The sequence below is a fragment of the Nannospalax galili genome, unplaced genomic scaffold (assembly GCF_000622305.1).
Source record: "Nannospalax galili isolate Female #2095 unplaced genomic scaffold, S.galili_v1.0 scaffold884, whole genome shotgun sequence".
Lineage (NCBI taxonomy): Eukaryota > Metazoa > Chordata > Mammalia > Rodentia > Spalacidae > Nannospalax > Nannospalax galili.
The window spans coordinates 862,622-877,200 of NW_008352264.1; the positions used below are offsets into that span (position 1 = coordinate 862,622).

The window sequence follows — 14,579 nt, forward strand, 5'->3', positions numbered from 1 at the left end:
AGTAAAGGACACTGTTTCTGATGAAGCCACTACTCACTCCCAAAATAGGAGGGACTAGACACAGGATAGTGCCCAGAGACTGAGAACTTGAACATAGTTGTTATCACAGAAGTCCTGACTGAGGAACTTGCTCTAATTTCCAAATAGCTAACCAGCCTCAACCCTCAGCTACTGTCCAGGATGGCCTGGGGTGGCCTTTCGAAGGGAAGTATCTGTGTTGTGTTCTTACAGACAATGCTGAGAGGTGGGTTTTACTTCCCTGTAGGAAGAGTTGTTCGCTCCTTCCATCTCCAGCCCTGCAGCCCTCTGCTGGGTGCGTTGATGTGATTTCCTGGGGTGCTGAGGAAGAGTCTCTCTGGGGAGTCCATGGAGATTCCAGTAGTGATCGCTTCCTGTTCTTTGCTTCCAGTCTCATTTCCCCTGTATTCTGAAGCCCTTCCTCCTCTGAGTGCTTCATGTACTTTCTTCTAGCCATTGTTAATGCTGTGCCCTTTGCCAAGGTCCGTATATCCACCTCCATGCAGACCTCCTGCTCATCCTTCACTCTCAACATCTTGTCTTCTGAGAAGCCTGCTTTCCAGCTCCTACTCTCCCATTCTCTTCCCTTCCCCTTCCAGAAATCCAAACACATTTTTTTCTGCTGTCTTCTCATCATCCTGGATGGTACCGTTGACATTAACAGTGAGCCCTCTGTGTACCAAACAGAGAATGTCCTCTATCTATAGTGGAGTATGAGCCCTGGGATTGTAGGGACCTCCTAGCACAACAAATACTTGTTGAGTAAACTGAAAAACAGTCAAAAGTGTGGCCAAAGACTGTGTATTAGTCACTGTCCACAAACGTTTATAAAATGCTTACTCTCTACCAGGATTCGTGATGGGGACTGAGAAGAGATCCAGCAGGGAATGACTGTTAAGCTGCCTTCTTGATGAGGAATGATGACATTTGGGCTGAAGGAGTTGGTGTAGAACTGAGCTCATAAACAGAGGCGAACTTGGAAGGCTGAACCGCATATTGCTGGAAGGCAGTAATGGTGTGGATAGTTGCTGATCAAGCCCAGCATGATTACACTCTTCTGGTTGTAATATAAAAGTGGGTCCTCCAGCCTTCTGGTTGTAATGTAAAAGTGGGTCCCCCAGCTGTGGTGGCACTGCTGCCTCTCCATTCTGTTCTCTTTTTAGAGATGATTTTTTTCAACCCACATTGATATACATGAGACATCATCTGCTTGGCATTTCCCATATACACGCTCCTTGAGGAGAATGTAATTGCTCTACATGTGGCGGCATCTGAACTCTCCTTAGGAAAGCCTGTCAGGACCAGCATAGTCTCTCCAAAGTCTAGGATGCCAAAGAATCACCAAGTGTGTCTTTTCAAAGTCAGTCAAGCTTGAGTTGGCATGCTGTCAGTCACATTGGCATCTGTGGTAGGGGCAGTGGGGATGTGTAGATGAATCACCTGCTGGTATGAATAAGGACATGGAACAGTGCAAGGAAAAATGTAATCATGACATATCATATATGTATTTCTATTACTGTATGTATCTATGTGTGTGGTGAAACTTTTTGTGGAGAGACATGAGCAAATATCCATGATAGGGCACCAACAACAAACTATTATACCCAAGTCTGAATTGGTAAACTCATGAATTTATTGGGGTTTGTCACTACGAAAATCCTTCTGGGAGGCATAAACAACATCGAACCCCTCCACTTTGGGTCCCTACAACAAACTGAGGTATGATTTCACCAAACTACAGTCTAGGAAACCAGTGAGTTGATTGGGCTTACTTACAGAGCAGTGGGTGAGAGTTTACTTACAGAAATGTGGGCGCCCCCCTCCTAAGGTTGCACTGGAAAGTCTTCATCCAAGTGTGGGTGGTGACTTCCCCACAGCCGCACAAAATGACGAGAGCCTCCCCTCTGCTTCCTCAGTTTATATGCCCTTAGCCCCTCCCCCTAGTGCAACTAGGGCCAACTGGTGGGTTGGGAGGTTTGACTGACTCTCCTGTCCCTCCTTTCTTGCTCAGCATAACAGACAACAAGCTTAGCTTAGTGATGATCCTTTCCAACCAAGCTTGGGAAGATGGCATCTGTCCATGGCCTGCCTGTCAGAGGTCTGCCTGTCCTATGTAACAGGGTTACTTACAAGGGCATGGATGACTCAAAGAAAGCTACGTTACCAAGAAGCCCACCCCAGCATAGGTAATGATGCACAAAGCTGTATTCCTAGAGGTCCCTGCCCAACTTACAGGCAGTTCTATTGTCTTGCCTGACTGGAAGTCTGGTAATCATAAATTTGCAGGTTAGAGACCCAGGAAAGAGTAACTTTCCACAGTGAGTCCACAGATCATCTCCTGGCAGGATTCCCTCTTCTTCCTGGCAGATTAGCCTTTGTTCTGTTTGGTGTCCATCTGATCAGATGGACCTGCCCACATATGGAGGGCCATCTACTTGACTCAAGGTCTACTGATTTAAATATTAGTTACATCTAAAATAAATAAATAAATAGCTTCTCAGCAACCTCTAGAATAACATTGTCCAGATGCCTTCAGCACCTATGATTGGTTGTCACAGAAGTGAGGAGGCAGTGCGGTGCTGAGAGGCCACTGGACCAACTGGCTAGCAACACAGGGCGCCCCTACCCTTGCCCATTTCTGAGTGATCCTCAGCAAACTTCATGTTCACTCTGGATTCTGCTTCTCGTCTTGGGTGTTGTGAGAGAGAGTACAGGTCAATGAACCTGGGGCCTGGCACACAGCATGTTTTCAGTAAGTGCTAGCTGTTTACCTGGAGTCCTGGGGCTGACTCTGTGGAACAAATGGCCTCATCTGCACAGTGAAAGGAATGGACAGGTGGGGTCTCTGAAGGTCTGTGTTTATAACAGGTATGAGTTGAGTGATTGATGGGATAACCACCTGATTTCTATGTAATGTCGTGGTGGTAAGGCTAAGCTCCATTTGGATCTGGGGTTGGAGCCTTTTCATCAAGAAGACTTCTTACCGTCTTGCCCCTGGTCACTTCCTTATGCCTTCCAACTTACATTTTGGGTGCGTATAAACTGTTTCTTTTAATAACTGCTTTTTCCCAGAAGGCTTTCCCCTGGAACAGGGCACCTTGAAGGTCCTGAGGAGAGCTGACAGTTTGCTAGCATCTGGCCTTTGTGTTTGGAGCTTTCCAATGAATGCAGCATTTATCTTTCCCAGGAGTCCTGCCTGCAATGGGATGGCAGGCCCTTTTTGTACAGTTTACCCTTGGGAATTGAAAAGTGCAAGTCCTGGAGGCTCTCTGTCTTCTTTGATGTCCTGTCAGCACTTGCTCTTCTGGGATTCCATGGGACTTTTAATGATGGTACTCACTTTCACCCTCCTCTCTCCCTCCCTTTCTCCCTGTTTTTCTTCTCTTGCTCACTCTTCTCCCGTTCCCTATGCTTAGTGGGTGGGGCTCTTTTTTTATGTTTTGGCAATCGTTGCCTTTGGCCCTCCCTAGGGCCCAGAGTCAGGTGGATCCACTGTTCTTTCCCTCTTATTTATTTGTACCCTGCACTGTCTCTTAGACCCTCATGGAGAGGGTTTCCTGGAAGAGATCCTGTTTCCTTGGAGGCGCGCCTCCTCCCGTGTGGCAACCATTCAGCATGTGCATGAACTAGGAGCTCTTTGGAACAGCTTCTTAAAAATAAAGCCCATGAGGAGCTAGAAAGATGGCTCAGTAGGTAAAGGTGCTTGCCACCAAGACTAATGGCCTGAGTTTGATTCCCAGACTTCATATAGTAGAAAGAGAGAACCGACTCACACAGCTTGTCATCTGACCTCCATATGCATGCTATGATATGGATCTATACATGTGTATATTCATGTAATAAAAATTTTAAAACTGGGCATGGTGACACACACCTGCAATTCTAGCACTCAACAAGTTGATACAGAAAGATTGACATGAATTCAAGGCCAATCTGGGCTTCATAACGTGAATTCTGTCTCCAAAAAAAGTAAGCATATATACATTCATGTATACATATATAATTCCTATGTGTGTTTGGCAAGAGCACCTAAAATGCACTCTTAGCAAAAACCCTGAGTATAACACTAGTAAACCAGAGTCCTCGTGGTGTAGTAGTTAGAGTTCAGACTACTCATCTGGCTTTCCTGCAACTTTGTGTCCTTTCACCTTTTGCCTACATCTCCCACCTCCACACATGGGAACCACCATTGCATTCTCTATTTCTGTCTATTCAGCTTTGGTTTTTGACTCATGTATTCCTATTCTTTTTCTCTGCTAGCTGTTTTCAGCATCCTCTGCAGACCCCTCTCTTCTTGCTTCCCCTGAACTTGGTCCCTATGATCTTATCTGATTTCCCATGGTTTCAGCAAATGTCTGTCTCCAGGCTAGACCTTTCTTGACCTCTCCATTCATGTGCTTAGTCTGTTTGGGCTACCATAACAAGATACAGTACACTGTGGTGGCTTAACCATTAGACTTTTATTTCTCACAGTTCTGGAAGCTGAGACATCCAAGGTCAAGGTTCTGGCCACTTTTGTTCCTGCTGACAACTTCCTGACTTGCAGACAGCCAACTGCCTTTTCACTGTGTCCTCATGTGCAGAGAGAAAGAGAAAGATCTCTTATGTCTCTTCTTTTAAGGATACTAATCCCAACTTGTGGGCCTCACCCTCCTGACCTAGTTACCTCCCAAAAAACCCTGTCCAAATACTGTCATGTCAGAGGTTAGGGCTTCAACACATGAATTTGGGGAGAGGAAAAATGTGTAGTCCATAATATGTATCCAGCAGCCTATGGATATATCTTCACTTGACTCTTACACTTAGTTTTACCATTTCAGCAGGTTTAAAACTGAATTCGTCCCATTACTCATAATCCTCCCTCCTGACTTTTCCATATAGGATGATAGTTTCATCATAAGATCTAAAACTCATCTCTCACATTCTCCCCACCCACATGTCACTGACAGTTGGTCAGCAAGCCCTGTGATTCTGAATACTGAAGATGCTTCAAATCTTCCCCCTCATTTCATTACCATCTGCTTAGATTAAGCGCTCCTGTTTCTCACCTATAGTATTGCTTTGCCTTGTCCCCTCTGCATCTGTCCTGCATAGCATTTCTAGTGTAAAAGTATAAAGAATGACAATCTTTTGGTATTTACCTGCTTCAGTCTCAAGATAAAATCCTAGCTCATCTTTGTATCAAGTTCTTCCCTATGAAGCTATTTACAGTGTCCCTGACAAGCTGTGGGTGTCTACACCTCTTAGTCTTTGTGCCTGCCTTGCCCTCTGCCTAGAAGGCCTCCTGTGACCCTCCCTGCCCTTCACCTGCCTTTGCGGCCTCCCCTCCTTCAGGAACCACTTTTTCACTGCTCGGGTTCCCTTAACCCTGCCTGCTATAAGTTCCTCTGTATCATCCCTCCGCATTCCTTAGACACCCTCATAGGTGACACCTAGAACCTCAGGCAGCAGCTGGAGTTTACATCTGTTTCTGCCATTGGGCTGGAAAAGCACTGAGGCTTGTTCATCTTTATTCTCAGCGATGAGTAGGTATCTGTTATATACAAGTGCTCGATACATGCATATCAAACAAATGAATGAAACAAGAATCTATCAAGTGGCTTTGAGTGTGTCAGGTAGGAATGGTTTAAATAAGCAATTCAGAAAGCAACACCTCCTCATACCCCATCTTCCCTTCCTTTTACAATATAGAAACCATAGTACCCTGGCCCATAATTTTGTACCATCTCTTGTCCCTTGGGCTTCTTGATGTTGGAACAGCTATAAATACTACATTCTTCCTTATCTGATAGGACCTAAAGGAGACTGCTGGCAGGCTCCTCCTCTGGACTTCATGTCATCCCAGATGCTAAGAGGTATCACAATAGCAATGGCCTCCATCTAGCACCTACCTCAGCTTTCCCCTTCCTAGCCTGACTAGATCTGTTACTCTACTGATGTGCACCCAGCAAGACAGTAAGACTCTAAGCATGATAATGGAAGTACCTGCTGGGCCACAGGAGTCTCTCAGAAAGCAGTCTGGTGGTTTCGATCGAGTTACTTCACTTTAGTTTATGAACTTGGCTACTTTAGACAGAGTGAGCAGCTTGGGTTTCAAATACTCCTTCAGAAGCAGTTCTGGAACCAGAGGGGTTTTCTGATTCTCAGAGAGGCTTCTTAAAGACATGTCCAGACCCTCCATGTCCATAGTTTCATGGTCCTCATTAGGATCTCCAGGGATGGGGAAAGGGACAGGTAGCCTCCTGTTATAGCCTATTCTCTTGCCATACAACCCTGCCATAACACTATTTCCTTTGTTGACAGAGATTGAAACCTTCTCTGAGCCAGATCTTTAGGAAACAGGTGCATGGGCTATAGCCCTGACCTTAAATCCAGAAGGGAAAGTAGATGACCAGTCATATTCAATGCCATATGAAAAGTGCCCTGAGACACAGGTGCAGAGAGGGCTACAGGAACCCAACTCCTGATGGTATTAGAAATCTGTCTTGCCCAGCAAATTCCTATTTCATACTGATTAGTCCTAGACAGGCATAGAAGACCAGATGCTTAGTTCCCAGCCCATCCACCTACTGAAAAATAGCCATGGTGACCATCAGTGCTCTCTCCCCCTCCCCATCCCCCTCTGAACCCTGATTGACTATCAAGGTCACCTCTGGGTGCAGGAGAGTGTGTACAGCAGGCTGCTTCTGGGATCCCTGCCTGTTAGCTCTCCAAGAAGCAGAAACACTGCACCAGCACGCCGTAGTCAAGACTACCTTTTCTGTTACGTACCTTCAGCCCCTGAGAAGGGCCATCTTCCCAGTTCCTAGAGCAGCTAGGAGGGAAACCAGGCATATTGTTGACTTCTAAATACCAGGCTTGCTTCCCTAGATGATGGGATGTTTGCATAGGAAGGACCTACAACCACTTGTTCTACAAGTTCACGTGACTGAGACCTGGTTGCTGGGCTAGCTCCAGCATTAAGGAATCAACTCTGTATTTTTGCTCTCATCATCCTCCATTTTCCAGCTAGTTGGTCTCTGAAAACGATAAAGAAATGATATTTGAAAACAAGAGTGGTGAATCTAACAAGGCATGGTGGTGTGTGCCTGCAGACTCCACACTCAGGATGCAGAGACAGGAGAATCAGCAAAGGTTTGAGGTCATCCTGGGCTACAGAGTAAAGCCTCCTCTCAGGAAAACAGAAACAAAGCAAAACAAACCAAAACAACAACAAAAAACAGTGATAAGCTTAATTCTAAATACAGAGCAAGAAAATATTTCCTGTATGCTCAAGAATTATCAGCTGTTTTTAGAGAAACCAACAAACAGAAGAAAAAGTAAAAATAAAGAAAATAACAGTAGTACTTTGATATATGTGTTTTGAGCAACATACTCAAAGACATGGTCTCCGTCCTCAGGGGAAAGAAAGGAGACTTGGAGAAGCTGCTGCCCCATCTCTTGTTTTCCTGTGAATGCTTCTGTTGGAAGGATCAGAGGGTACCCCAGAGTAGAGACTGATATTTGGGGCTCAGTTCTCCATATCCTCAATTGCTTAGCCATAGAACGCTCCTGGCCCTCTGACTGAACCCTGTTACCATTGATGAAGCTGGACCCAGGAGCCAGGTGGCTTGGTGTTTGCCTGACAACTCCATAGAGGCCTGGCAGGGCAGATCACTACACCCTGGCCTCCCATACAGGATACTTTCCCATGGCTGGCTTCTATCCCTGAGCTGGATGAAGTGGAGATGACTGTTCTGCTTTTGCAATCTCCACATCTTATTGATAGAAACTTGGCCAGTCTGACAAAGGCGTCATACTCAGACTTAAGGAAGTGTTCCATTTGTTTCTTAATTTTAAGATATTAGAATAGGAACATCATACTGGGTTGGAGAGGTATATTAGTGTACTTGAGTGAAAGGATTATGAAAATGTCAGGAAGCCCAAGGCATGCCTGGGCTTGACATAACTGAGAGCTAACGTTTTAGTTGAGGAGGAGATATTGTTCCTGATGTTATTGTTTCCTTCCTTCCTTGTCCCTACAGGCCGCCAGCTCACTGGAGCTGAGAGGGCCTCAACAGCCACTGCAGAGGAGACTGACATTGATGCTGTTGAGGTCCCACTCCCTGGGAATGATGTTCTGGAATTCAGCCGCGGTGTGACAGACCTGGATGCTGTAGGGAAGGAAGGAGGTTCCCATACAGACTCCAAGGTATGCAGCAAATGACTTTCCAGATAATCTGCACATGTGGTGCTGGTGCTTCTGGGAGCAACCTGTGTCACAGCTGCAGCCTCGGGTCATCAGAATTGCCTCCTGGCTCTTGCCAAGCTCCTGCTGAATGCAAGATGTTAGGCTAAGGATGATGAGACCTGCCCTAGGTCTCTCAGAGAGAGGTGCTCTGTCACACAGTAGCAGGGCTAAAGCCTATTTCATTGCCTCTCAGAAGGTCTTGACTTCTGTAGGCACAGCTTCCATATACCAGCACTGCTGCATGTGACAGTGCTGTGGAGTTCATTTCTGAAGTATGTCATCCTCATGTGATCCCACCAATGTTTTAGCCCTTTCTCAGGCACAGCTGCATCCTGTGGTATTTGTGCAGAGCTCACCCAGGCAGACCCATATGATGCATATAACCACATAACTTAACTAATGGAGCCAGTCCATTGGAGCCTGCTCTGCCTTATCTAGTGGTTGTATGCATTTTAACACTCCTGGACAACAGCCCCATTGAGTCTGGAACCTGACCCAGTGTGTGTTAGAAACCAAGAGACCAGCTTAGGGCAGGTCTCATCATCCTTAGCCTAACATCCCATAGGTGAGATGACTGAGACCTTGAAGTGTTCTTAATATGAAACCCTAAGAGCCTAAGACTAAGTTCAAACCTTAAGATAGCTGAGCTAAAAAAAAAAGAAAGAAAGAAAAAGAAAAAGAAAAACCAAAAAAAAACGAAGGAAAGTTACCGATGAATGGCGCTACCCTTGGGTTCCCACCTAGCTCACTGTATCATGGGTACCTCTGTCCTCATCTTTCATCTCAGGTTAGGCTAGTTCATAAGGAACTGCCTGTGTACTTTGGAGGGCAGTACTTCACATTTCCATTGGTGCCCATTAGTTCTCTACAAAGGGGCAATAGCCGTTTGTCCTAACGTGCCTTCCTCTCATATGTCTGAAGAAAGGCTAGCAGCAGAGCTGCCAGAAACAAAACATGTCTCTCTGACATTGAACTCTGACTTGTAGGAACCATCTGCATGAACATGTCCACCAGGATGAAGAGACAGAAACTGTGGTCACCTAGCTAAAAGAGGTTCCTCTGGTCATTTGTTGTAATGCCCAAACGTTCTTCCCTGATCAATCACTGTGACAGGAGATGGTCGAGGGAGTAACATCTCAGACCCCAGTGAAGGACTGTGCAGGGTACTGAGGCTGCCTTCCTCCTGTTTTCATAGTGGCATGATAGGTAGCTATGAATAGAGACACCGATTCTAAATCTAGAACATCAAGTAATTCAATAACAGGATATAATTGGAAATGGTGGGTAGGAAATGAGACATTATCAGCTGCCTGTCTCCCACCCCAAGGGTAAATTGTTACCAAGGTGTGGCAGTATGATTTTCTGGCCATGTGGTCCAAGCCCAGGTGCACCAGAATTTCTTCCCTGGAGCCCATTCCTGTGTCATTCAAGATATAGCATCTCTAACTCATGGGTTTCACTCTGCCCATGAATCTCTCATGAAGATTACCGTGAGAATAAGGACCTTGAGGGTGACTTCTGTCCATGTGCCATGCTCTGTCTTCTCTTTCCAGGTCTCACCCCATCCTCAGGAGCCCATGCTGACAGCCTCACCCCGAATGCTGCTTCCTTCTTCTTCCTCGAAGCCACCAGGCTTGGGCACAGGGACACCGCTCTCCACCCACCACCAGATGCAGCTCCTCCAGCAGCTTCTCCAGCAGCAGCAGCAGCAGACACAAGTGGCTGTGGCCCAGGTTCTCCTCAGCCTCCTCCCTACTTCACAGGCTCCACTCTCATGGGCTTGACACCTTCCCTAGCAAGGGGCTCAGGGCAGGTTTAAAACCTAGGGAGCTCTGAGGAATCGCTCATGCTATTGGATCATTGCTTGTTGGGAGTCCGGGAGATGGAAGGGGAGAGGGAGAGATGGGGAATGAATGTGGTTGAAATGGAAAGACATTGGTTCCCCATGTATCTCTCACTCCGAATTGGGCTTGGCTGGCTTGGCTGGATGTTGTTGGATAATGACTTGAGCTGATCAAGGAAAAAGATGCACACAGTCCACCCTTGCCCTCCTACTCTTTCCTTGTGTTCGGGGTAGGAAGGGAAGGCTTCGGAATCAGGACAGGTGTGGCTATGTGGTGCCAATCTTAAAAGAACTGAAAGTATAAACATACCCAGCATCCTTGCAAAGGTTACTGATCTGGCATCCCAAACTCTTGTCCCTAACAGCTAAGTCTCTAGTGGAGACTTATTCATGAAAGTGTTTCATTAGGAATTCATTATACTAGCAATGAACTTATAGGAATTTAGGTAGACAGTCTGAGCAATATGAGAGGAACTGGCCCTACCTCTCAAGATCCAGACAGAATTTGGGGTGGTTGAGCTATTGCTGCTTTGTAGAAGAGAGTGAACAGATTATCCTTACAGCTTTCTGTAGATTCTTCCTGTTTGACTTCCATGGAAGGCACCACAGTCTTTATCTCCCTTGGAGCCTGGTAGCCTGAGCTTTCTCTCTACTCTAGGCAAGTCAGGGAATGATGAAGACACATGCATTCATTCCATATCAAGGCTGAATTTTGAAGCCAGGGCCTAAGTGGGTAGAGGAAGATAATGGAGAGACCTGGAATGACAGCTGTGTATACCAGCTTGAGGATTCTGCATTCTGCAGTGCAGGGTGCAGACTTCTGCAGGGAGAACTGGCTGGTCCTCCTTGTGTAGTCTACATACTCTTCTGACTTTTGGGTGGAATGAATCCCCCTTTCTTCGGTACACCTTTAGGAAGCATCCAGCAGTCTAACCATCATAAGATCTTCTATCATCATCCATCCTTCACTGCCCTACACCAGTGTGTATCTTTTGCTCCAGGTTTCAGAGGAGTTGAGTCAGTGGGTCACTGCTTCTGAGGTACTGGAGGGAGCCTCTGAAACAAACAAAGCTGACTCTGAAACCAAAGAATATGCGGTATTGGTGAGATTTGCAGGTGTTTCCAAAACAGTGACAGAGAGGAGAAATGTCACTAATATCTTCTTATATTTGGAGGAAAAAACATCATTCTTTGTCAAATTAGCCCATCTCTGGCTAATGATAGTGAGGCAGTTTTAGAATCTCCTCCTCCTCTGCAAGGGATGACAGGAGCACAAAGCCTGAGCACTCCAGCACGGCCCATCCCAAGGGTCGGCATTTCCTAGCTTCCCATTGAATACAGATCCATTCTCCAAACAATTTTCTTTCAGCATATCAGTTACCAAGTAATTATTAATCTAAGAGAAGATTATTTAGTAATTATTTATCTAAGGTTTGATATGTATTCATGATGTTGCATTATCAGAAAGGCATTTGAGTTTGAAGTCTCAGCTAAGTAAAATTATTTACAAACATCTGGTATGCCACATGGCAGTGGAAGGAAGCCCTGGACGTGCAGAGCAGTGCAACCTGTGACTTACCATAGGTCCACCACAGTCAGGACAAAACCTAAGAATGATTTCCTGGCATAGCAAGCATCTGTCTTAACAGAAGATCCCTCTGCCCTGTTGTAATTGCCTCTAGAAGACAGTGAGTCAAAGAGAACAGTATGGCATTCTAGATTTGTTTCATGCACCTCATTCAAACTCCAGCCATTTCATCAGGTTGGACATCCCAAGCCTCCCATTCATTCAGGATCTATAGGAGATAGCTGACAGTTCCCTGCAGCTCAAGCAGTGACATAATGAAAGGTCACCATAGAACATTCATGCCCTATATTAGCACAGTGACTTTGAGTAGAATGGTAGACTTCTAGAATCTTCAGATCAAGCTAGACCACAAGATCATCTGATGGCTTCTAGAACATTGTCCTCCACTTGTCCCTGCCATCAGTTGGTCTCTGACCACCTTCCGTCTGCATCTTGTGTTGACTGCCCAGGAACACAGCAGGGTACTGTTGTACCGCTCATCTCCCCTCGGCTGCCTGGTCCTACAGATGGATTCATTCAGTCTCAAACCAGCCTCTTCAACCTCTTTTACTCTCTCTGTAGGATTTGATCCAAGGACTTTTTTTTATTAGTGTCTCCATCCTTGGATGAAAACAGCTGTGTAAGATATGCAGGTGGGTTCCTGATAGGTCATCTTAGCATCTTCACACACCTGAGAGACCAGCTGTAGCATGTTTGGTCCTTCTGCAGGAGCAGGACTGATTTCAGTTTCCAGTGTGAAGTCAGCTTTCACTTATTCTGTCAGACTCTGTTGCTAGCAAACTGCAAGGTCTCTATCTCTCCTCATTAAACTACTAGCAGTTCCCGGAATTTCAGTGAGTAAAACTGCAATCTCAGCATTTCAGATAGGAATAGTTTCCATTTCTTTTTGAGTTTCCAAGCCGTCTTGTATTACTCCCCAGTTTAAAAAAAAAAAAAATCTAAGGACAAAGTCCCACTTTCTTGCAGATAGGTGTGCTCTTAAAGTGTACCTCACCCATTTGCTCTCACAAACCAATCTGGTTTTGCCTTTAGGACCAGATTTTGTTCTCTTTGACGTTGTTGTTAACTTGATCTAAGACCTCAAAATCTCTCTTGGCCTGACCTCAATTCTTTCAGGGCTGGTCTTAAATGGGCCTGTCTTGGCCTTAAACACATAGGGACAAAGATGGTGTTAGCCAGCTCCTAAGTATTTCCAGGTCATCCCACAGTATGTAAATAGTGAATTTGCTGAGTCCTTCTGAGGCTCTCCTAGCCCAGCATGAAGCTTGCCTGGCTGCACTAGCTTTCTGCTTTTACATAGACCAGAAATTCAAGAGGGTGGATGAGAATGTAGCCACACCTTGATCATACCTGGGATGTAGCTGGTGCCTGCATGGCTGTGTGATGGGCCCGCCTGGCGCCAGGACTGATCTGACACTGTGGCTGATTGACAACAGTTAAGCAGACCAAATCTGTTCATAGTTTGCCACTTTCTGGCCTCGCTCATGGAAAAATGTTAGTGCAGCTCAGTATTGCTATTTAAAGACCCATCTACCTGCCGCCACTTCTGCCTGTTTACAAACAAGTAATTGGTTATTTATGCTTTGCAATTGTGTGTGCTATAGTTAGAGAAACAGTGCTTCGAGTGCTTTGCATCCCCAGCCAGGCCCTAGATGTAGCATCTGTCCTTGTGGCTTCTTCCAGTCCCCAGCACCCTGCCCAAGTCCCTGGTGCTATGCATGCTGAGACAGCACTGCCTGCCTCCGCTCTTGTCTGGTGTGTGGGGGTGGGGGGGCAAATTGCTTTGGTTCTCTCCACTGCCATTTCCATGTGCCTACCGCTCCCTAACTTCAGCCTGGCCCTGCCCCCACTTCTGATGGAGGAGCTGGAGTCCAGGCAAGTAGGCCAGAAAGTGAGTGGGCAGTGATCTGAGGTGGCTGGATGGGTTGAGGGTGGGTATCAAAGTCTGGGGAAGCAGCACCGAGCTGGAAGGAACCGAGTTGATGTTTGTACATGTTTTTCTGGGATCAGGATGGAAAGCTAGACACCAGTACTGAGTGTGGCCTTAGTGCCTCATCACTCTGCCCGCTGTGCCCATCGACTTAATTTGTGACTGGAATAGTCATTGCCCAAGGTGAAACAGCTCTGGAAAGGAAACACCCAGATGTACCTTTTCAGAAATTAATGTGGTCAGGTTTGTGAAAAAATGTTTAATTCTTTGAAAGAAAAGTATGCTGAAGATAAATACCCATGGCCGAGGGCAACGTGGTACCTTCCTTTCTGTGAATGGGGAAACAGAGTGACAGATGCTGCCCAAACCAAGGGTGAAGCTGACACTGCCCTATCTCAGTACTTCAAGTTCAAATCCACATGTACTTGGCTTCAGAGTTCAAAGACATCCAAACTGCATTGTCCTCGTTTGGCCTGGTTTGAATTCTGCAAATTAGACTGCCACAACCGAGGTCTGAGCCTCAAGCCTGATGCCACTTCTGATAGCTAGAGAAGCAGGAGCTCATTAGTGCTGGTCTGGGTAGTGACAGCAGCATGTACTTTCCATGCTCACAGGGCTTAGGAACATCTGAAACAGTACAGCTCTGCCTCTGCAGAGGTAAAATTCTCATTTAATCTAGGACAGGGAGCACTTACACTCTGGGGTATTAGCTCATGGCACTTAATGCCCATGGATTTTGCCGGAAGCTTAGGATTCAAGTGTGGTCTCTCAGGTGTTGACACTTCACCTTTCGAACTTGGATACTTGCCAAAAAAGTTTCCTAACTCTTCCCCCCTCCCCCCGCCCCCATATCTTCTTCAAGAAGAAACAACTTTTTCTGTACTCCATCATAATTCTCAGGTGTCATAATGGGGAACGGGAACTTTTTTTCAGTGAGCTTTTAGCAAGTGCCCCCCTTGTGTTAACTACT

General features: G+C 46.0%; 1 protein-coding gene across 2 annotated transcripts in view; it reads left to right on the plus strand.

Annotated features, from left to right (window-relative positions):
• Positions 1 to 14,579, plus strand: part of CUNH1orf226 (chromosome unknown C1orf226 homolog) — a 309,548-nt gene that overhangs the window by 271,280 nt on the left and 23,689 nt on the right. For both annotated transcript variants that reach the window (XM_008849076.3, XM_008849075.3), the window contains exons 7-8: positions 8,043 to 8,209; positions 9,802 to 9,981. In XM_008849076.3, coding sequence (XP_008847298.2) covers positions 8,043 to 8,209; positions 9,802 to 9,981 — 347 coding nt within the window. The remainder of the gene's footprint in view (positions 1 to 8,042; positions 8,210 to 9,801; positions 9,982 to 14,579) is intronic.